Source organism: Podarcis raffonei, chromosome 12 (genome assembly GCF_027172205.1).
Source record: "Podarcis raffonei isolate rPodRaf1 chromosome 12, rPodRaf1.pri, whole genome shotgun sequence".
Classification (NCBI taxonomy): Eukaryota; Metazoa; Chordata; class Lepidosauria; order Squamata; family Lacertidae; genus Podarcis; species Podarcis raffonei.
Window position 1 is genome coordinate 10,159,727 of NC_070613.1, and position 23,945 is coordinate 10,183,671.

General features: G+C 46.2%; 1 protein-coding gene across 1 annotated transcript in view; it reads right to left on the reverse strand.

Annotated features, from left to right (window-relative positions):
* ACVR2B (activin A receptor type 2B) overlaps window positions 1–23,945 on the reverse strand; it is a 138,142-nt gene that overhangs the window by 19,231 nt on the left and 94,966 nt on the right. The window contains exons 3-7 of the mRNA XM_053409899.1: window positions 20,383–20,492; window positions 14,520–14,671; window positions 11,995–12,138; window positions 6,782–6,925; window positions 2,742–2,890 (exon numbers count right to left, since the gene is read on the reverse strand). Coding sequence (XP_053265874.1) covers window positions 2,742–2,890; window positions 6,782–6,925; window positions 11,995–12,138; window positions 14,520–14,671; window positions 20,383–20,492 — 699 coding nt within the window. The remainder of the gene's footprint in view (window positions 1–2,741; window positions 2,891–6,781; window positions 6,926–11,994; window positions 12,139–14,519; window positions 14,672–20,382; window positions 20,493–23,945) is intronic.

The window sequence follows — 23,945 nt, forward strand, 5'->3', positions numbered from 1 at the left end:
AGCGGTGGAGTAGGAGAACTTTAGTGGAAGGAAGGAAGAACGCCCCAGTATAGATTCAAAGAGGGGGCAGCTGCTTACGGAAACAGAAACCTCCTCCTGCACAGCAGGGGGTTGGACTAGATGACCCTGGGATTCCCCCCCCCCCACGCTACAATTCTATGAAATAAGATTCTTTTCTCTTGCCGGCAATTGTGTGTGCAATAAAGTGCCGTCAGGGGGCAGTGCAGCACTTAGAAAGCTAGGACAATAGTTTCCAGACTTTCTCCCTTCAATCCTTTCTGCGTGGACATTATCCCTATGTATCTGCCATGAAAACACTGCCATGCTGCAGAGAATTCTAGGCATGCATGCACCCCCAAATGTGCACACACAATGCCACCAACCATGTCAACTGACAGGGCACCTTAGAGAGCCCCCCAACGCCCCCTTTGCACAGGCAGGCTGGCAATGGCACAGTAGGCATCTTTCACAGAGATCCTCTGGCACTGCAGGTACCCTGACAGAGGAACCTCTGAGAAGCTTCCACACAGTCTGAAAGCCTCTGAGCTGAGGCCATGCCAAACGGCGCTGGCGCTGATGTGGATTTTCAGAGGGGGAGCCGTGTCAAGGCTGCTGCAGTGGCCCTGAAAGGAAGACTTGAGGCTCCTGAATGTTATTGCGGCATAAGCTTCCGTGGTCCAGATTCCACATGATCTGCAGGGAACCCCTGGAGACTGAATGTGAGCCCTCCATGCCTCATTATCCGGCTCTCAAAACTCTCCCCGCAGGCCACCCTCCTCACTGGCCCAATTTGGCACCCCAAGTATCTTTGCCTGGCTGGATTGGCCCATGAGCTCTGATAATGCCTCTGGGAGGAAGATAGAGGGGGCATGTAGGAACTAGACCATTGACCCGAGCTAAAATTTGCGTTTCCTTTTCTGCCTCCTTTTGCCTATAGCCCTGCCCAGGGCTGGGGTGCGGCCCTTGGAAGTTTGCCCAGAAGGTAATTTGGCCCTTGGAGTGAAAAAGATCCCCCATCCCTGACCATTAACAACTGATGAAGTAGATTCTTGGGCACAAAAGCTCTTATGCCTTAGCCCAACGACACTGGACGGCCCCACATTGGCTACTCCTCAGCGGTGTGTGTGTGTCAGGAGTTCAGCCTACACTCGAGTAGAACCCTGGCAGAGAAACATGTCCAACAGGCATGTTCTATCCCTCCTGGGCGTTCGTTTGGGAGCTTCAAAAGCTTTCTTCAGCCTGAACACCACAGCGACCGATGCCAACCGACACCGGCACACTTAGGGATCTGCAGAGTTTGCACAACTTGCGTAACAGACCTCAGCAACTCAGCATTTTGGCTAATCTACTTTATTTACATATAAACCCACACGGAGCACTGCAACATGGCTCCCTCTCTCTCTAGCGTCAGACAGCAAAGAGAAAAAGAACAAAAGACAATAGTCCCGCTTCACGGAACACAGTAACACAAAAATCCTGTCTCCGTCACTTCCCACTCCGTGGAGTCAAAACACATACCGTCATGTGAAAGACAACAATCCCATGACTGCAATGATGGAGCAGGAATTCTAAGTGTGTAAGTGTGTGTGTGTGTGTGTGTTGTGTGACCATCTCTTTGCCTAACTCACCTCACAGGGCTGATGAGATACCTCCATTTTATTCTGAGCTCCTTGCAGGAAGGAGATGCAACACAACCAGTGAGCAAATGCACATTTTGAATCCTTGCCGCACACCCGTAACATTCCCCCCTCTCTCTCATCCACTATGCCTACGGCTTTCTTTCTCTGTGCTTGGATAGCACACCTAGCTGGGTTTACACTTATGTAAGTAAAATGAGGCTGCCCTGGTCACACGCCGAGAGTTGTGTCTCTTTTCTTTGTGCTGGAGGTCACAGGCCTTGCTGGATAGAAGTGCTTCTTTCTATTCCTTCTTCCTTCGTGCCTCCCCAACACACAGAACTCCCTCTCCCTCTCCTTCTCTGCTTCAGAACTGAGAGCGGCTCCTTCCCACACAAACAAGTTAATAGGACTTGAGCGAAACGTCTTCATTGACCTGACAATGTATTATGAGGGCACGCTCCTTATATAAAGCACCGCATAACACTGTCCTCCTGGTGCCTGAGGTTAATAACGACAGCAACAAAAACAGGCCCCACGTTTTGCTAAGAGACAGAAACTTGTTCGAAGTAGAGGAAAGAACTTGAACCAGGCTCTTCTTGAATCCAAAGACAACTCTCTATTCACCGGCACGACAATGACTCATTTATTCCCTCTGCGGCTTTAAATTGGCAGGCGGTGGGGAGGGCTGCGTTTGTTAGATGGCAACCCATTCTCTTCCCATTGCTCTCCCTCTCCCAGAACGTCTTCCATCATTGCAGTTCATGAAACGGGCACAATGCTATACCTACCATTGCTTGGTCCCGAGGAGAATAACCTGGTAGGCCAATATGTATAAATCAGTCTTTCCCAACCTGGTGCCCTCCAGCAAAAAAATGGGTGTGGGTGTGTGTTAAAAATGGTACAGCCATGTTGGGTTGAGACTGATGGGAGCTGTCTTAAAAATCAGCAAGGGGGCATGAGATTGAAGAAGATGGCTGCCCTTCAGACTGGTGTTCTACTGCAGGTGAGGTGGTTGTTGAACACAGCTGAAACAGGGGACCTTCTGCATGCAAAGTACACACCCTTGGATTTGTGGCACGATTGCCTACATTTAAAAAAGCAACGACAAAAACCCTCACGTACCTGTGTGCTATAGCAGGTTTATGTCCTTCTCCTTTACACCAAGGGACATCTTCGTGCAAGTACGAGAGTCCGCGAGCCATGGTTTCTGCTATATGGCAGAGTTCGTTCCAGCTGACAATGTTGCCTTTCAGGTAGTCGGTCAAAGAGCCCTGGAAGAATCAGAACATGATGTGTAGCAAGGATTCCCTTCCCCATCCCCACTCAAAGACCCTTATTGCAGCCAGATAGTTATGAGGGGCATTCGGTTCATAATATTTGCTTATTTAAACCATCTGCCATTATTCAGAGGCAATGAAGTGAGCCTCTGGGGGTCAAGTCACAGCGAGAATCACAGCGCCTGCTGTGGCTGCAGAAACCAGTAACTGCTACTTCCCATGTGTTGTTGTTTTGCTGCGTTAGCAGCATCCAAGTGACCTCTCTGGGGTGCAAGTCTGGGCAGGATGTATGGAGGTCCTGGGCTGCCCAGGTGACAAGACCTCCTTCTTGGCCTCTTAAAAAATGTATAATATTGCTTAGCTACAATAGTCACTATAGTAGTTTGCAAGAATACAATACCGAACAAAAAGTCAAAACTATAAAATCAATGCCAGCTGGAATAAAAAATAGTCTTTAGTAGGTGCTGGAAATTCAGTAGGGAAGAGGGCTATCTGATGGCTGTGCATTCAAGCCATAGGGAACCACTAACAATAACCCTTAACTTGGCCCAGTAGCCTATGGACAGCTCATGCAGACTTCTGGGCACTGGAGTTGTGTGCTGGCAATAGTCTGTCCCCATCAATGGTCTAGTCACAGCCGCTTTGCACCAACTGGAACCTCTGGGCCAGGCTCAGGGGGAGCTCCACAAAGGCTGCATTTCAATCATAGGCATAATCCTGACAAAGTAAAGCGCTTTACAAAATAAATAAATACATAAATAAATAAATAAATAAATAAATAAATAAATAAAAGGAGTAAGTGTCAAGTGAAAAACAAAACAAAACAAAGTAAAGCGCTTTAAGGCTGCAATCCAGTGTACATTTACCTGGGGTACATCTGAGTAAAACAGGTATATGATAATGAGTTGCAAGTAGTGTTCCTTTCAACGGGAGAGCTAAAGATAAGTTTCAGTTTCCCCTCTGGAATAAAACGGAGTTTAAAGCTGCTTAACTTTTGGCTGCATGGCACCAAATTGTCTGAAAAGTCCCTATTGATTTCCAGCTTCTGCGGAAGCAACTCGACAAGTTTCTCGAACCTTAGGTTGCACCCTGAGCAGAAAAATCATCTCTTTTTTTTTCTAAAAGCAGAGGTATGTTTTCATTTTGGGCAGTGGACATAAGAAACCCACAAAAAAAATACCCTCTGGGCTAAGCAGCCTTAACTGTGGCAAAATGGCAGAACCGGATGACGTTTGTATAAGAACGGCAAGGGAGCCCCAATGTGGTTCCCATGTGCGATGTTGTGGCCGATGTGTACATACCAGGTTCCACCTATACAGAGAAGCAGCCGCACCCCTGGTTCCATAAACTCATTTCCAGTGCTACCTACCCTACCCTATAAAAAGCATTAATCAGAACGGGGGGGGGGGGGGTTGCACGACCCACCAAGGAACATAGTAATGCAATGAAATTCAAAACAGTAACCCTCAGTTTCACATTTATTCAAAGTGCAATTAAAACTATTTAGTTTAATTAATTCTACAAAAGTGATGAACCTAAATCTGGTGACACCAGGTTTTCTTTTTTCTTTTTTTTAAGATATTTATTGAAATTTTCCACTTTAATACAAAAAAGAACAAAAAACAAAAAAACAAAAAAAGTTAAAAACACATAAAGTTTACAATCCTTATTTTTCTATAACATATTTCCCTAACTTCCCCACACCTCCCCTTCTTATATTCCAATTCAAATTGTTAGTTCAACAAGTTCTTATCCCCAATTTTTAACCTTTTTCTGTTTAGTTCATTTTAAAAAAGCCAATTTTACCTTATAAACATCAATATTTATACATCAATTCTCATTCTTAAAACTTTTTTCTAAAGTCGACCCAACTTCCCTTCCACGACTTCCCCAATTTTCATACAAATAGCAAAACAAAATAAAAGCAAAAACAGATTGTAATTATGCACCCTTTGGATCCCCAAACTCCACCCCCCCTTTCCCGGTTTCAATCCCCAACAAATGTCCATCAGTCTTGATCTACTATCAGCCTGGAGATCTCACGTCCGAGGCTCTTAATTCTCTCTCAATTCCTCTCTGCCGGTTTTTTTGATAGTCCTTAATATTAAACACCAAATCTCGGAGAAGCTCTAGCCAAATGGGATCCATATTTCTTCCAGCCAGACCTCCATATTTGAAAGTGGAGCCCGAATCTTGTTTCTTACTCCTTTCAAGTCCAAATGTCCCCAAAGCTCCAACTTCCACCTTAATCAGATTTGTAATCCTTGGATCTTCAGATCTCCACATAAGGAGATCTCTCCATTCTTCAATCTCCAATTCAAACCAGATTTTCAACATCAAGTTCTTATTTTCCTTTGTAGCCATCATGTCAGGCCTCTGGCTCTCCTTAGTCATCTGCAGCATTACAGCTCCTCCTTCCTTTTCCTCAGGAACAACATATATCTCTTTCTCCACACTCTCAAAGTTCTCAAGTTTCTCTTCTTGTCCAGCTGCATAAACTTCCTGAGTCAAGTCCTTATCAAATTCAATGAATTTATTTACTGTTAAGTCCAGAGTTGCAACATTTGTAGCCAAAACATCAATTTGGCCTTGTAACTTTCCCAAGAGAACAAAAACTCTGTCCAACTTAGCTTGTATTTTCCCTCCTTCAGCCATTCTTGTAATGTCCCAAAACCCCCTCTAGAGGGATTTTGGTTACTTAATATTTCTTCCAGTTCAAATCCAAAAGTCAAGTTAGTTTGTATCAGTTCTTCCTTATTTTCAACAAATTATAACCAAATTGTAACAAATATAACCAGCAGAGACAACAGAAACAAAGTTCTCTTTTTCAGCTTTGACAGCTAATTTGACAGCTGTCAAACTCTTCAATACCTCTTCAACAGGTTCTCCCGCGGATCACTCCCGGGTCCGGGGGGGGGGTGGCACTTCAGCTCCCAAAATTAGCTCTTATCCTCCAGTAAAATTACTTATACTGCCAAATCGTGAAATTAATGTCTTTTATCCAATAAACAAGAAAAAATTCTCTCAGCCTTAGTTAGCTGATCCTTGCTTAAGATTATTTACAAGACGGGGAGACGGACTTCCTGTTTGCGCCTTCCCCGATCGTGCCTAATTCAAAAAAAAAAAAAATTCTTTGTAAATCCAATTTCCGTACTACTCACGGGTTGTTGCTTTTAAAGTCCAATTGTTCACAAGAAGAAGTCAGCGCTCTCCGACCATGGCATGCGGCTTCACTTCGCAGGAGAAGCAGTCGACTCTCAGCACCGCGCCGCTCACCCCGTCCCCTGTTCCGAAGCCTTTAAAAAGGCTCCTTCGCGGGTCGGGGGGGCGCAAATGGTGCCCGCCGAGTCACCAAGTTCACAGGCTTCACCGCCTGTGATTTCTGAGGGTCCCCGCGTCGCCGCGGCGGCAGGACCCAACTCCTGCGGAGCCGATTCCCTCCGGAGCTCGGAGGGAATCTGCCATTAGCCGATGGCGCTAACCCGGAAGTTCCAGATTTTTTTTTCAAAGTCTGATGGCCGTTTCCACCTCCAGCAGTCCCCATTCTGCCCCCTTGCTTCTTAATACTCCTCTAGGTAATCCCACAGTCTCTCAGGAGGTGGAAGCACTGATAAAGAGGGTCTTTGAATGAATTGGTGAATAAAAGAAGCAGGTGTAGGACCTGACACTAAACTCCTTTATCCCATCTCTTTCCCTTCTCTTAGTTTTGCCCTGCTTCTGGAAGGGTGAGTGGTGGGCTTTTAAAACCTGCCTCATCTCTTGGCTTCCCCTACAAGGGGAGATAGGGGGGTGTGTGTGTGTGTGTGTGTAGAGTTGCTTCCCCTTCAGTTTGCTTCAGGACTTCCTGCAGCTATCAAGATGACAACACAGTCACACATCTGTTACCTTGTCATGGTAAGCTGTGATCAGCCACAGCTCTGCCTCCAAGTTTGTTCCTCGCTTCTCTGCCGCGATGAACTGCAAAAGGTTTTCGTGCTTCATGCCTGGGGTGTTGAAAATCTCCCTCTCGCTCTGCCAGGATTGTTTATCCTGTGGGTAGGGCAGGGGAAAAGAAAGATAAATGCTTGGGGAGGAGTGCCGTATGGAATGGGGAATTCTATAAAAATGGGCATTCGTGGTGCTACGCGGCTGCAAATGTCGTACAAAAATCCTGGGACTTAAAAGTTCAGTAGGGTGCTGAGAAATCCCTGTTAAGAGATTCTTAGTGCTTGGCACAGAACTCTAGGAGCGTTTGCACAAGGGCTCTTAAGAAGTGGCTTGTTCCGAGGTTGATTTCAACAGCAAAGTGTGATCCATACACCCCTCAGCCAAACATCTGATTGCACCTGTGCATATTCACCTATGAATATTGAAGCGTTCTGGACATGCTGCCAGTCTTTGTCAACAGCATTGGAGCCAAATGGAGAGTCTGACCTAGTATACGGCAGCTTAATGCTTTGCAATGGGAAGAGACATATTGCTTTCTTGTGGGCAGGATAATCTCCCCAGGAGAAGGAAGAATTTTAAAACTTGTTTGTTGCCACACTATTCCAATTCAGTCGCTTCTCCATGTCTCCATTTAAACTTGATGGGCATAACTTTCTAGTGTCAACCTTAACTGATGCTTCCCCTTTTGCAATTTTTTTGAACAATGCAACTAAAATTACATTGGTACAAAAAACTAAGAGAGGAGAAACTGCACATGTGTTTGCACATAACACAAAGCCATGGTTTGTTTTACATGCAAATGAATAAGCTGTGACTCCAAAGCTTGTCTTATTTTCCAGCTGCTCTTAGATACTGCCTTGCAAGTATCTGGGATGGGGTGGCCAAACAACCCATGGTTAAGAAAGGTTGCTGAGTTCTGACCAAACCAGAGTTAAAAGTTAAACAAGCCATTGTTCATGAGCCAAGAACAAACCTTGACTTCAGATTGTGGTTTGTTGCTAGAAAAGAAACCATGATTAGGCTGGAGGGGTCGATTCAGATATCCAAACAAAGCTTGACTTTGGTTGAACACACCACGACTTATGTGCAAACCATGCCATTGTACATCACCTAGAATACCTTCTTTGGCAAAACGTTCTATTAAATAATGCAACTATTCCTACAAAACTCCAGCTGGATAAATTTTGCAGTTTCACTTAACTAGGAAACATAAGAGTTTTAAAATGAAAGTTGTGTTATCCAATATTTCCCACCTATCCGTTGTGTCAAAGAGAAAGGAAGAGAACCAAGGAACTGTCAAATAAAGCTTAGCTAAAGGTTTTCAAAAGCTACACAGAAAAGAACAAGGACTAGATAGACATTAACCAGATTTAAACCTTTTGTGTGTAATCTTAACAGTTACAGCTTTCTAATCTGGATTAGGGCAGGATATCCAACTAGTTAGTCAGAGCTGGCTTGGAACAGATGACATTAAAATCTTCTTTAAATCCACGATGGCAAACAAATTGTGGAGGATTAAAAAGAATAAGGGACAGTGTTTAAAGATTTCTCAGACTATAGCTAAACTACAGATTTAAGAACTGGTTCAACAATCATTCCCTCAGTCATGGGGATCCTTAGGAATTTTACTCCTGTGGGGAAAGAGAAGTATGGTTCACTGGTAGAGAATTCTCAGCATCTTCATCCTGCTCTCAAAATTATTTGGGGAACATCACAAGGGATTAAACTGGTGGAACAGAAAGTATGGATAGGCCTGCAGCCAACTTGTAGATGTATATATGCTTCTCTGTTCCATAATTCTAGACATGAGAACTCTGAAAGCACAGCTGAAAATTGCGCACCAAGGCAACTTAAGCAGGCATCTAAAACCTGTATAAAGGTAAAGGGACCCCTGACCATTAAGTCCAGTCGCGGATGACTCGGCTTGTGGCGCTCATCTTGCTTTACTGGCTGAGGGAGCTGGCGTTTGTCCGCAGACAGCTTCCGGGTCCTGTGGCCAGCATGACTAAGCCGCTTCTGGCGAACCAGAGCAGCACACGGAAACACCATTTACCTTCCCGCCAGAGCGGTACCTATTTATCTACTTGCACTTTGACCTGCTTTCGAACTGCTAGGTTGGCAGAAGTTGGGAACGAGCAACGGGAGCTCACCCCGTTGCGGGGATTCGAACCGCTGACTTTCTGATCGGCAAGCCCTAGGCTCAGTGGTTTAGACCACAGCGCCACCCATAACCTGTATGCAGACCCATAAATCCCCTTCCACACCTCTCTCCTCATTAATCTGGTTTCACCCTCAAACCAGCGATGGGCAAACAATGTATTGACTTCTTCAACATCACCAAACCTGGCAATGGTGCACACGATCAAATTCTGGCTTGGGGGTGCTTCCAAATGCTGCGTAAACAGAGTTCCACCTGTGCAACAGAATTTTCTCTGATTTTCTCCACCTGCCCCCACCAGATCCACTCTGGGCTTTCCCCCAAACTTCTGGATCAGACTTTGAGGGGTGTGGGGTGTGGCTACAGGAGGAGGTTCTGTTGCACAAGCAGAAGTTTGTTGCATGAGCAGAACGTAGCTTTGCTTGCAACTCTTTAAAGACTTGGATGCCCGCAAACTGTAGGCATCCTTTGCACAAGTGGGGAAACAAACTAATAAGCCACAGTTAACCAGTGTTTCCTGTGACATTAAACCTTGGAACTATGGTTAAGGGCTTCTAAGCAAGCCAGGATTTGTAAGATTACTCTAAACTGTCTCGTTCGGAAGCTGTGAATCGGAGTTTCCTGATTCACACATCGCCAAGCTAAGGCCAACTGCAGTTTTCTGACTTATGAGGGAGGAGCAAAAGGGCACCAATTTCTCGGCACCAAGTATTTTCTCTACAGTGCCAACGTGGCACACTGTTCTGTTCTGTTTCCAGAACAGAAAAGGAGTCTGGACATTTCAGCCCTGCGGGAGGTGGAGGTTGCTAACGAGATAAATGAGGTGGGAGCCCTTGAACTTTTGTGTCCAGCGAGGGTGCCAAATGCTGCCCCCTTCCTCACAGCAGATAGCCAACCTAAAGGCTCAAGAATTCAAGGATTTCTAAATTTGCTTATGGGGTAGACCTCCCAGCTCCAAGGGGACTCGGCCTTCTATGCACCTTAGCCATTTTCTGATTGATTTACTGTATTTTTCGCTCTACAGGACACACTTTTCCCCCTCCAAAAATGAAGGGGAAATGTGTGTGCGTCCTATGGAGTGAATGCAGGCTTTTGCTGAAGCCTGGAGAGCGAGAGGGGTCGGTGCGCACCAACCCCTCTCGCTTTGCAGGCTTCAGGCAGCTATCCGCAAGCCTTAGGAGCGCTCCGAAGGCTTGCAGATAGCAGCCTGCAGCCCGGGGAGCGCAGTGCCGGGGAGCGCAGTCCCAGCCCCATGGCTAAAAACAAAGCCACACGCAGCTTCTCCCGGCTGGAGAGGTTGTGCGTGGCTAAAGAGGAAGCCAAGGCAGCGGTCTTGGCTTCTTTGCTCTTTGGGGCTTGGGGGGGGGGAATAATTTTTTTCCCTTTATTTCTCCCCCTAAAAACTAGGTGCGCCCTATGAAGCGAAAAATACGGTAAATCTATGTAGCTCAAGGACGATGGCATTTAATAGACACTGCATTATGTAGCAACAGAGAATCCTGAGTTTTACCCAAATCGGACCCATATATAATAAAAAAATAAACTGGCAACTTGCTGCTGGCACCAGCCAGATCCGTATAGTTTCCACACCTGCATGCTGGTCAGTCTCCCCATTTTCTCACAAAGTGTTCTGTGTGCAGCCTGCATGTAAGAGACCATGTAAGAGACCTCTGGTGTGGTCTCCCTGACCAATCCACCCACATAACTTAGCAAAAAGAACACTAGATGTTGGGAAGGGGGGAGCGTTCCCCACTGTAGTCATTCGTTCAGGTGCTCCATGGTGTCTCCGCAGATTTGTGGTTGAAGACGGGAGACGACACATCCAATGCATTATATTCTTCCTATTGATTTTTAATTGCATCTTTTATTGCATCTTTTATTTCTTGTATTGCATTTTACTGCCCTGGAATTTGAATGGTACAAAACACAATACATAAGAAATAAAAGAAGCAATAAAAATACAATTTAAAACCGTACAGCATCTAGCTGCAATACAGGCGGAAAAACCATCAAATGGTTCACTAAGACCCTCAGTGATTTTCAAGCGGCCCAAAGGGCGAAAGTTCAGGAACCACTGACATCGTGGGGATTTCATATCCCAGTATCTTTTTAATGTGATTTTTAATTCTCCACCAACCCACAGTAGTTTTATATTCTGTCTCTCAATTATAATTGCTCGTGGCAGCGTACAATGCAAAATAAACCAAGAGGACATTGGGGACAACCATACCAAAGTCTCTGGATAACTTAGTTAGAGTGTGGTGCTGATAGCACCAAAGTTGCAAGTTTGATCTCTGTATGGGATAGCTGAATATTCCTGAAATTGCAGGGGGCTGGCCTGGATGATCCTTAGGGTCCCTTCTAACTCCAATGAGCCTATGATCTATGGTCTGTGATCTATGGTCTACATCAAGAAACAAAGAAGCAGCAAACCAACCCAAAGGAGAAGAAATACGGGACTAGCAGAAACTCTGGGCCTCTATATGGTGTTGGACTACAACTCCCATCATGCCCTGGCCATTGGGCCATGTGGCTAGAGCTGATGGGAACTGAAGAGAGGTAAAGGAGGTGCTGTGGGATTGGTGGAAGTCAATGTTTGTTTTTCTTTTTAGTGTTTATATTATTAACTTGTAAGATATGGATTTGGTTTTTTGTTTGCTGGTTTTTGTGTTTTGTTTATTATTATTTTTTGATATTTTTCGTGTTGTTGTTGTGTGGAAAAAAACTAATAAAATTTACTTAAAAAATTTTTTTACAAAAAAAGAAAGAAGAAGAAACAGCCCATATGGTCTCCAGGTGCGCCACTATTTCTGACCCTACAAATGGCCGCTCAATTAAAAATGGGGCTCTGGTTAAAAATCAGTTACCAATGAGAGGTGGGCAAGAAAAGGTTCCTGCATTGCAGGGGGTGTCCCTCGTGGTCCCTTCCAACTCTGCAATCCAATGAGAATATATTTGGACTCCCTGCTCCAAGCATGTCATTCTGAATGGCAGGTACAGTCCTGGAACTCACCTGTATGGGGAAGATTTTGACTGCCACGTAGTCATTCATCAGCTGAGCTTTCCAGACGCAGCCGAAGCGGCCCCTGGCCTTGATCTCCAACAGCTGCAAGGGTTTAAGTCCAACCAACGGAGAAGGGGGTGGCAGACCCGGGTCCTGCAAACAAGGGGGGGGGGCGTGATATTGAGAGACAAGTTGGAAGTTGTGGACATTTTTGTTTCAGGTACGACCAAATGTGGGTGTGAGCTCTATCGTGCCTTTTCCCATACCCAATAATGCTAGAAAAATGCAACCTGTGCTGCTGATATAAGTAGTACGACTCATGCAACACGGCAACTAATATACACACAATAATTATACATTCTTTATCAATCTTCTGAGAAAAATACAAAACCTTGGGCAAAGCCACAGAAACTTGCAAACTACCCAGTCTAAGATGAACTTACAATGTCTGATTTCAATAGATTTTTCAAATGTCTTTTGTTTTCTTTATCTTTTTATACAAGTTCGTGAAGATACCAACAAAAGGTAAGTTTGGTGTTGTTGACAAAAAATGTAATTTGCCCAAGTCTCCAAACTGTAAGGGCTCTACGAATGCAAAGCCTGACCTTGGTAAGGTTTATCACAATGCATTTGAAAAGGACTAATATGCCATAACACTTAAATGTATCCATGTGTACACTTTCAATGCTAAGGAATGGCACTGACTTGTTTCTGAACCTCAAAAGCCTGATTCAGTAAAGAAAACAATGAAAAGAAATAAAAGAAATATTTCCTCCACCAGCCCCTCCAGCGTTTCAGTTGACTGGCTTTAGCCTCATGCATTATCCTAACCCAGCTCTACCTCTCTTTTAAATCAGAACCAGTGAAGGCGGTGAAGGTCCTGTGTGAGTGTCTGGAAGCGGTTGGAGGATGGATGGCGGCTAACAGATTGAGGTTGAATCCTGACAAGACAGAAGTACTGTTTTTGGGGGACAGGAGGCGGGCAGGTGTGGATGATTCGCTGGTCCTGAATGGGGTAACTGTGCCCCTGAAGGACCAGGTGCGCAGCCTGGGAGTCATTTTGGACTCACAGCTGTCCATGGAGGCACAGGTTAAATCTGTATCCAGGGCAGCTGTTTACCAGCTCCATCTGGTACGTAGGCTGAGACCCTATCTGCCTGCAGACTGTCTCGCCAGAGTGGTACATGCTCTGGTTATCTCCCGCTTGGACTACTGCAATGCGCTCTACGTGGGGCTACCTTTGAAGGTGACCTGGAAACTACAACTAATCCAGAATGCGGCAGCTAGACTGGTGACTGGGAGTGGCCGCCGAGACCATATAACACCGGTCTTGAAAGACCTACATTGGCTCCCAGTACGTTTCCGAGCACAATTCGAAGTGTTGGTGCTGACCTTTAAAGCCCTAAACGGCCTCGGTCCAGTATATCTGAAGGAGCGTCTTCTCCCCCATCGTTCTGCCCGGACACTGAGGTCCAGCTCCGAGGGCCTTCTGGCGGTTCCCTCACTGCAAGAGGCCAAGTTACAAGGAACCAGGCAGAGGGCCTTTTCGGTAGTGGCGCCCGCCCTGTGGAACGCCCTCCCATCAGATGTCAAAGCGATAAACATCTACCTGACATTCAGAAGACATCTGAAGGCAGCCCTGTTCAGGGAAGTTTTTAATATGTGACATTTTAGTGTATTTTTCATCTTTTTTGGAAGCCGCCCAGAGTGGCTGGGGAAACCCAGCCAGATGGGCGGGGTACAAATAATAAATTATTATTATTATTATTATTATTATTATTATTATTATTATTATCATTCAACAGGAAAATTAGGCCAATGCAAACTCAAGCAACTTTTCACCCAACAGTCACAGAACTTTTAAAAAGTAATATTCTGTATGAGATATTCAAGGTTGTTTTGTGGCGACTATGACACTTTTTCTTGGCCATACCTAAACCACCCTGCCTTCCCCAAATTACGTTTGCAACAGAATACAGGGAGCCATTTTGTTTGTGTGGGTTTTTTTTTTAAAAAAAACCAACACAGAACAAACTGGGTGGAAAGGTCCGTTTAATCCACCATCCAGCCAAGTAGTAGCCAGTTAAGACACCTCTGGGAAGCTCACAAACAGTGCTCAAAGGGACACTTTCCTTCTCTTGTTTCTCCCCAGCATCTGGTCCTCGGGAGGTAAACAGCCTGTATTCATGGGACTGCACTAAGTTAAAGGCGCTTTGCAGAGTACTTATTGCGTAGTCAAAACATTGCTGTGCAAGCGGAAAGGCAAGTACATTACTAAAGGTACTTATGCAACAGGTTGCACAACAGCAACCAGCTGTTGCATGAGGGGAAAAGAAAACCACGTGGCTGAAGACTGTCGCGCCACAGATTCCACAGCAAGAACCGGCTACTGCGGGAGGAGAATCGGCTGCTTCTCCCCTGTTTATCCGCCCAGCTCTCCCTTTCTAAATCCCGTTCGCAGAAGCAGTTTCTGCAAATGCTTAGCCGCCTGAAACAACCCTTAGTTTCCCAGGTGCCCCTTGCTTCTCGCCTACCTCACTGATGTCGACGTGGCCGTAGGGGGGCTTGCGGTGACGGTACATCCAGAAGGCAAGGAGAATGGCGATGGAGAGGGCAATGATGGGGAGCAGAGAGTAAACCAGAATGTTGAGCAGCGAGAGGCTTGGCGGCGGAGGCTCATAGACCACTGCAGGAAGAGGAGGGAAGGAACAGTAAGGATCCCAGACAGGGTAAGAATTGTCTTGCCACGTAAGACGAAATGACCGTTCGCTCCAGCATCCCAAGGCAGAATTCCACCATCCTGGTTGGATTTTGGTTCTTAATTTATTTTAATTTGTTTATATCCCAAAAACAACCCTGTGAGGTTGGCCAGGCTGAGAGACAGTTGGCTGCCTCCACGGTCACATATGGCTGAGTGGGGATTTGAGTTTATACAGAATGTAATAGGCTATTCATATCTGCATGCATTAATAGGATAATAACACTCTATCAATTTATATAAGACTGTATAGGAGTTTATTACATTGTATTTTTGCTTATGCACCTCTTTGTTCTCTGTTTTCCCTCACACACCCCGTTCTGCCCTCACAGGGGTCAGTTATTTAGTGATAGCAAATCTGCGTATTAGTATTAGGTTGAAGGAATAACAATGCTGCCCCTTTAAGAAAAGATAGTGCCTTTCCCCCCTTTTGAGACCCCAAGGCAGGTTGGGAAATGTAGGCACAGCAATAGTCTACTTTTAATTGGCTCTGCCAGAGAGCAGGAAAATACCTCCCTCCTATTGGCTCTGGCCAGAGCGGGAAGAAGCCTCCCTTTCTCCTTTGTAATCTAGTGACAGCCTAGTTATGGCAAAGTCCAAGAAGAAGGGCAAACTCACTTCATCCTTACAGAGCTCTACAGAGAACTTCATGAAAAGATTCTACTGTAATCATCTTCATTCAGAGCCATAGAACAGCCTATTGGAATGTGAGCAATATTTCTACATGTGCCTTGATTATCTTCAGTAAATCTATGTATGAGAGCTTTGTGGAGTTTTGTTAATACTATCCACAAAGAGAGAGAAATCTCCAGACAGAACAGTAAGGATGAATGAATGATGCGCTCTCTTTCTCTCTAACAAGAATTTGCAACTGAAAGTGAAAACAAAAAATTTTTTTTCCTTCCAGTAGCACCTTAAAGACCAACTAAGTTCTTGGTATGAGCTTTCGTGTGCATGCACACTTCTTCAGATACACTGAAACAGAAGTTGCCTGAAGAAGTGTGCATGCACACGAAAGCTCATACCAAGAACTAACTTAGTTGGTCTTTAAGGTGCTACTGGAAGGGGAAAAAAATTTTGTTTTGACTATGGCAGACCAACACGGCTACCTATCTGTAACTGGAGCAACTGAAAGTGGTTTACAAATCAGCCTTCCCTTTGTGCATGTGAAACCAGCCCTGTTAGTCTCCCAGAGCAATTTACAAATGCAAACAAGGTTCTCAAAGTATCAGCCTGCAAGCTCCCTAGCCCTCGGGTTCTCCCTACCTACCCTCTGCACTGAAGAAAAGTGCATCCTGCTTTTCCTAGCAACTCTGCAAACTTATGCAACTCAGTAACTCTCCTCACCCAGCAAGCCTTCTCCACTTCAATTCCATTGAAGTGCTAATTCTCCACTGCAAAGCCCACATACCTTCTCAAACAGCTAAGCTGAAAGATTACAGGAATAAAATCCTCCAGAGAAAGCCACACCTCATCTAGTGTTGAGATATGGTACCGCAGCCTTCCAATTTTAAGTGTATTTGAACCAGATTCTTTAAAAAAATGGGAGACCATTCTGAAAAAACAACCAAACAGGGGATAAGACAGGAACTAGCTTCTGATACAGCTAATGGTGCCACAGGGTCTTCAGGTCAAAACAGACTTAGGAAGCTAACCCCCAAAATGAGAGCTACCTTAGAGGAACATATAAGGCAAATCAGCTAAGGCGGCTTGACAGAGGCTGCAGAAAGACATTCTGGAGACTGATGGTGCAACACTCCTGGAGAATATGCCTCACCAGAGGACCCGCTTGGCCAAACGCCTGGTGCAATGGACATCTTACACAGATTGCCTCTCCGCCATTTTTGCGCAACTACACCCCAGTGATACCTGCGATGAGTGGCTGCATTTCAAGCAGGTTAACGGCCAGAAGGACTCCACTTTCCATGAGGCCATGAACACTTTGGAGAAGCGCATAAAGCAGTGGTGTCCAAACTTTTTCAGATTTGATGAAGTTAAGGCCATGAGGGCTGACCAAAGGACCGACCAAAGTTGTTGAGCTTTTTTTCAGGCCTGAAGTTGTTGAGCTTTTAGGGTTGAAGTTGTTTTTTTAGGATTTTACCTCAGGAAATAAACAGCCACAGGGCCAGATTAGGCCCCCAAAACAGACTTTGGACATGCCTGGCATAAAGGAACAAGAAGCACTGCTTCTCACAGAGGCTGACAAGACAGCTGATGAACCAAAAGCCGCATTCTCAAGGCAGTGGCCCAGGCTTCTCTACTGTTAAGGTCTTGCTCCAGCTCCATCGCAAGTTTGTCAGTAGTCACTTCAGGACGCCACTCCTCACAGCACAAAAACACTCCTTGTTCTCGCCGCTCCTCGCTGACAGGGAACTCTCACTCCCCCTCTTACGCCAACAGATTGTCTTATCCATCCAGAGCATCACGTATGGCAGATGAAGTAACCCTCACAAAGGATGAGGCAGCAGCTGCGGGAAAGCGCGTCGAGTTCGCCAAGAAGGAAGAAGTCTTGAGGAGAGAAGCTGCGGTGCATGAAGCTAAGCTTCGTACCTTGAAACAAGAGGCAGCAGCTGCACAGGTTGTCGCTCTCCATCACCCTCATCTTAGATCGATCACCAATCTGATTCCCACTCTGGATCCCAAGGCACCGATTCTGCTGCTACTGGAGTAAACTGCTCTGACCGGCTTTTGTGCAGTGAACCACCTTTCACCAATGTGGGCCTCAACGTCTTCGGAACTTGGGAGCGTGGTTACACACAAGACAAGGGGAGGTCAAGCTAACAGTAAGCGTTGGGCAGTTCTCTTGACGTGCTTGAGTATCCGTGCTGGCCAAATCAAGATCCTTGAGTTCATGGGACACTTCCAGCCTCATCAATGCCCTGAGAAGATTCGTGGCCATACGTGGGCCTATCAGACTCCTCAGGTCTGATTGTGGCACAAATTCTGTGGGTAATTTCTGCATGAAACCCTCAACATGCAAATATGTTGCATTGCCCCTTCCAGTCACTACACACCATTACCTCAAGTTAAAGGTAAAGGGACCCCTGACCATTAGGTCCAGTCGCGGACAACTCTGGGGTTGCAGCGCTCATCCCGCTTTACTGGCCGAGGGAGCCGGCGTACAGCTTCCGAGTCATGTGGCCAGCATGACTAAGCCGCTTCTGGCGAACCAGAGCAGCGCACGGAAACGCCGTTTACCTTTCCACCGGAGCGGTACCTATTTATCTACTTGCGCTTTGACGTGCTTTTGAACTGCTAGGTTGGCAGGAGCAGGGACTGAGCAACGGGAGCTCACCCCGTCACAGGGATTCAAACCGCCGACCTTCTGATCAGCAAGCCCTAGGCTCTGTGGCTTAACCCACAGCACCACCCGCGTCCCATACCTCAAGTTAGAGAAGATAAAGAGTCCTGCCATATCAGGCCAATGGGCCATCCTAGGTGGCACATCCTGCTTTGCCACCTGAGGAGAAAGGAGCAGCGTCACTTTCTCCTGCCCTGTCCCTCCCACCATACCTGCTCCCACCGGCCCTGCTTGTCTGCCCACACTCCTGCAATTTCGGGAGAGACTGTGCCCAATCTGAGCAATTTCGGGTGTGATTTTAGCCGGTGCTGGCGGCACTTCTACGCTGGCAGCAGGGCGCCCACGGGGCAGCCACCCTAGGGGCTTCTGCTGCCTGAGGCCTCCTCCTCAGTCTGCTTAATGGCAGAGCCAGCTGCGCCCGGCATCCTGTCCTCTGTGGCCAACCAGATGCCTCTGGGAAGCCCCCCAGCAAAACAGCTCTCTCCCCACCTGTGATCCCCATCAACTATTACCCAGGGACATGCTGTCTCCAACAGTGAAGGCAGAATGCAGCCATCACGAGTAAGCTTTCAGTCGGGAATAGCTTCCAATGAACCACCTGGCTAGGTTCAAGGTGCTGGTACCAGTGTACAAAGAAGCATTATATTGCCTGGGACCAGGATATTCAAAAGATGGTCTTGCCCTTCATATTGATCACTATACTCTGTAGGGGAGGACCTCCTTGTAGAGACCATCTCATCAGGACTCCTCTTTGGTGAGGGCGCAACCTTTTGGAACTCCTTCCCATTACATCTCAGACAGGCACTGTCTCTCTGTCCACTCTGTACACCACACAGTGTGGTGTAGTGGTTAAGAGCAGTAGTCTCGTAATCTGGGGAACCGGGTTCGCTTCCCCGCTCCTCCACATGCAGCTGCTGGGTGACCTTGGGCCAGTCACACTTCTTTGAAGTCTCTCAGCCCCACTCACCTCACAGAGTGTTTGTTGTGGGGGAGGAAGGGAAAGGAGAATGTTAGCCGCTTTGAGACTCCTTAAAGGGAGTGAAAGGCGGGATATCAAATCCAAACTCTTCCTCCTCTTCTTCTTCTTCTTCTTCTTCTTCTTCTTCTTCTTCTTCTTCTTTCTGGTGTATGCTGAAGAGCTTTCTTTCCCCACTGATCTTTTAGGTGAAGATTTTTTTCTACCCGAGTCTGCATCAGTACTGGCCTTTATCTTGTATACAGATGGACGCTTTTGCTCTTGGTGTTTTTCACAGTTACATTGCTAGATGAGTTTAAGTGCCCCGAGTTTTAAGGGTGCTGCTAATGCAAAGTTTCACCTTGGAGACTTTTTTTTTTAAATGCACTTCAAAAGGACTATAATGTGTTGCTCTCAAATGGTCTGAATGCTACTGGATCCATCCGTGCAATATCAACGCAGGGGGGAAAGGAATTACTGACTCATTTGTTTACCTCCAATCTGATTCAGCAAAAAAAACTGAAGGGAGAAAAGAAATTATTTTCCCCCTCCTGCATTTCAATTGGGTTGGCTTTGTCGTTACATGTTACAAAGCGTTATTTTGAAAGGGGGAAAATACCACAATGCACCTTACTCTAGCTTTCTGTTCGTGGCCTTGCTCGTTTTATACCGCTTGGATTGGATTTGGATTTTAACAGAGATTCTGAATTCTTGTTTGCTTCAAGCAACCTGATTATTTGGCCAAGCTGGTTCTGGGTTTGAAAACCTGGCTTGCCCAAGTCTAGCCTCTGCACTGGGGGAGGGCCGTAGCTCAGTGGCAGAACACCTGCCTGGGAAGCAGAAGGTTGTGGGTTCGATCCCCAGCATATCTGGGTAGGACTGGGAGGGACCCCTGCCTGAAACTCTGGGCTGCCCCCTGGGAGTGAAAGCAGACCATGCTGAGCTAGATGAATCAACAGATCGTTATTCCTATCTTCCTATCTTCCTCAGCACCACCACTTACCATGCCAGCTGCCATTTGGACACGAGCTAATTGAGATACTTAGCTAAATCTGTGTAAACCAGACTATCTCATTCCCTTCCCACAAGCAGTGATGCACCCCAGAAATCCTGCGAGAGAGAAAAAGAGTGCATTTCTTTTGCTTCACAGGTGGAGAGAGACTAGCGTGCAATTCACTTCACCCAGAAGACCGGGAAACAACTAAGCAACATTCTGTAGAAACTTAAAATTTTTGAGAACTCCTCAACTCTGCAATATGAAATGCCACTGCTCTAATTAGGTTCCGTGTTCTATTGCCGAGCCAGGAATTCAAGGTTAGCAGAAACCCACTGAAGTCAGCTTCCAATACAAAGAGTTTTGTTCTTGATAAACAAAAGCCTCACCTTCTGGGCCAGTAACTTCGGGTAAGTGAGTGAACTTCTCATTGCAGTAGTTTCCTTCGCAGCAGCAGAAAAACACTTGTGGGCTCTCTTCTGTGGCCACACATTCCTGCCTATATATATAAATATATACAGCAAGACAACACAAAAGAAAATAAGATAAAAGTCAGTGGATTCTTATATTGCCCTCAGAAGAAAGGTGCACAATGAATTGTCTTTATCCTATTTAATGCCGGCTTTCTGCTGTATTTTGCCAATCCACTGAACCTTTTGTTATAAGGAGGCAGAAAGCTCGCCGCATGAGATCTCAAGAGCCCTTTACGCGCACAGGAACTTTGCAGAAGGGCGAGTTAAAACTCTTAAAGGTATAGCTTCAATATACAAGTTTCGCTCCAATATCCTTGCGCTTTGAGAACATATACATGCCCACACGTTGCTTCCCCCTTGTGTTTCAAAGGAAACAGGCAGAAGGGACAAGGAACCTTTCCAACACCACACAGAGCCACTGCAGCAATGTTATTACGAGATGAAAGGCCAGGGCTAAGCTACCTGAAAAGGCCAGCTGCCCCCATGTTTCTCCCCCAGAGGCATGTGCAGAGGGGTAAGGGACATGAGGCGGCCATGGCTGTTTAACGGCTTCTTTCATGGTGCCATTAGAACATTTCCCAAAGTTAAGACACCATGAGCAGCGGTTTGGGGGTTTGCTTGCTTTTTTAAAAAAAGCAGTAATTTACAGGTGGGACTTTGCTGGCAATGTGTCTTCTCTTTTGTGGCAGATTGCACCAAATCCACCTGTAAATGATGCCAGCAAATGCCTGCCAGCACAGCATTGCCGCAATTAAACCGCACCTGTATGAAGGCGGTTGCCGTCCTCTGCTTCAAATTAAAAAGGTAAAGGTAAAGGGAGCCCTGACCATTCGGTGCAGTCGTGACTGACTCTGGGGTTGTGGTGCTCATCTCGCTTTATTGGCTGAGGGAGCCGGCATACAGCTTCCGGGTCATGTGGCCAGCATGACTTAAGCCGCTTCTGGCGAACCAGAGCAGTGCACGGAAACTTCGTTTACCTTCCCACCAGAGCGGTACCTATTTATCTACTTGCACTTTGACATGCTTTCAAACTGCTAGGTTGGCAGGAGCAGGGACCGAGCAACAGGAGCTCACCCCGTCGCGGGCATTCGAACCGCCGACCTTCTTATCAGCAAGCCCTAGGCTCTGTGGTTTAACCCACAGCGCAACCTGCGTCCCGTTGTCCTATCTTAAGATGCTACTTAACAACACTGCACCAACTCTTCCATTTATCAATGGTTGCTTTTGGAAGTGTATAGACAAAACCCTTCAGGGAAGCAAAAATTACTTTACGATCTTTCCGAACCACAGATTTTCCTTCTTCTGCAGCAGTCTGACCTGCTTCCCCTGGTCAAGCGATGATCTGAGCCAATGTGATAAGGGAGAATGATTTGTGGCAACTGCTTCCTGTGTGATGCTATCGAGCAATGAGCTGCAGCTTATCAGGCAGCAAGCTCTGAGCTCATTTATAAGTTATGCCCGTCGATTCATTTGCACAAATAGCTGCTCACACTTGTGGCCAATGCCTCACGTAGGAATTGCAGTTGGCTCCAGGAGCTCTGTACTGATGGAAAGGGAGAACGAAGACAAGAGAACAGAAACCTTGGGTAACTACCTCAAGCTGTCTGTAACGGAAGCTATATGCCAACAAATTTCCCTGCAGTGCCCTCTGTCCTTCCAAAGAGGATTCAGTCAGTGGCTACTGATTATATTAGGCTTCCTCAAACTCAGCCCTCCAGATGTTTTTTGGCTACATCTCCCATGATCCCTAGCTAGCAGGACCAGTGGTCAGGGATGATGGGAATTGTAGTCTCAAAACATCTGGAGGGCCGAGTTTGAGGAAGCCTGTATTATATAGACCACAGCATAGTGGCAAAGCATCTGACTTTAACACAGAAGGTCCCGGGGTCAATCCCTGACTATTATTTTATTTAATTAAATAATAACGTGTGAGGCAGGCGACCAAGATGATCAAAGGTCTGGAAACCAAGCCGGATGAGGAACGGTTGAAGGAGCTGGGTATATTTAGCATGGAAAAGAGGAGAGCGAGAGGGAGATATGGTAGACATCTTCAAATATCTGATGGGCTGTCACACGAAGGATGGAGCAAGCTTGTTTTCTCCTGTTCTGGAGGCAGGAGAACCGATGGCTTCCGAACCAACGGCTTCCAAACCAACGGCTTCAAGTTACAAAGAAGGAGATTTTGGCTAAACATCAGGAAGAACTTTCTGACCGCAAGAGCTGTTTGACAGTGGAACAGTCCTCCCTTGGGAGGTGGTGAACTCTCCTTCCTTGGAGGTTTTTAAGCAGAAGATGGATGGCCATCTGCCATGGATAATTTAGTTGGGATTCCTGCATTGCAGTTGGGTAGGATAAACAAGCTTTGGGGGTCCCTTTCAACTCTATGATCCTATAATCATTAAATGTTCGTCCCACCTATCTTCCTCCCAGTCTCATTGTCCACCTTTTCCTCAGGGCTCAGTCTGCGCCACTTCCCAAAAGGAGAGGGCAAACTCAGGGTAGCTCAGTGGCAGATAATCTGCTTTGCAACCAGGAGGTTCACAGGTTCGATTCCAAGCACCTCCAGGTTGGGCTGGGAAAAAGATTCCCTGCCTGAAACCCTGAGAAACTGCTACCAGTCAGTGTAGACACTACTAAGCTAGATAGACCAATGTTTTGACTGACCCTGTGTAGGGCGGCTTCATGTGCTCCTAGGAATTGTTTCTGCTCTATTAGTTATAGTCCTCCACTTTCAGTTATTCTTAGAAGCATACCCTAATACAATACTGGCCAGGGGAGAAAGCCCTCAATACATTTCAGATGTCTTCCAAAGCCTTTGGGTGACAGTAAGCAAAAACTTGAGTAATCAAGGGATAAGGGACAAGATACGATGCCTGTGTATGTGTGAACAGGTGCACTGGGAAGGCAGAATGAAAACAGCCGCTCTAAAAGCAGGGCCATTATCACCCTGGCTAAGTGTGCTTTTCTGCTCCAGTAGGCAGCTCCGAATGACTAAGTTCTCCTTTTCTGCAGCACGTGGCTCTCGAAAGAACACGCTGCTCTCCACGTAATTGTACAGAACATTTCTCAGGGCACGCCAGAAATTATCGAGCATTTACTGTGTGAAAACACCCAGAAGCTCCTTAGCTTCCAGGATTTCACAACTGCGAGGAAAAGCAGGCCTTTAACGTTTGCTCTTGTATGTAGATACACCAAATTAAAGGAGTTGAAAAGATGGGATTTAACGGGCCTGCAGTCATGTATCATAAAACTGCTCCTTGTTGCTGAAAAGATGGGAGCATTCCTTCCTTCCTCTATCACAACCCTTTCTGGTCCCCAGTCTCCAGGTGTTTTGCGAACTTTCCGCTGGTTTTCAGGCATGGGATAATTTGATGGGGCAGGCTAATTGCAGCTACTTTAGTATAAGTTTCCCCGGTTACGTGGCAAATTGGGCTTTTTGAGCACTTGTGCTTTCAAGGGCGGGGGGAGGCCAGTAAACA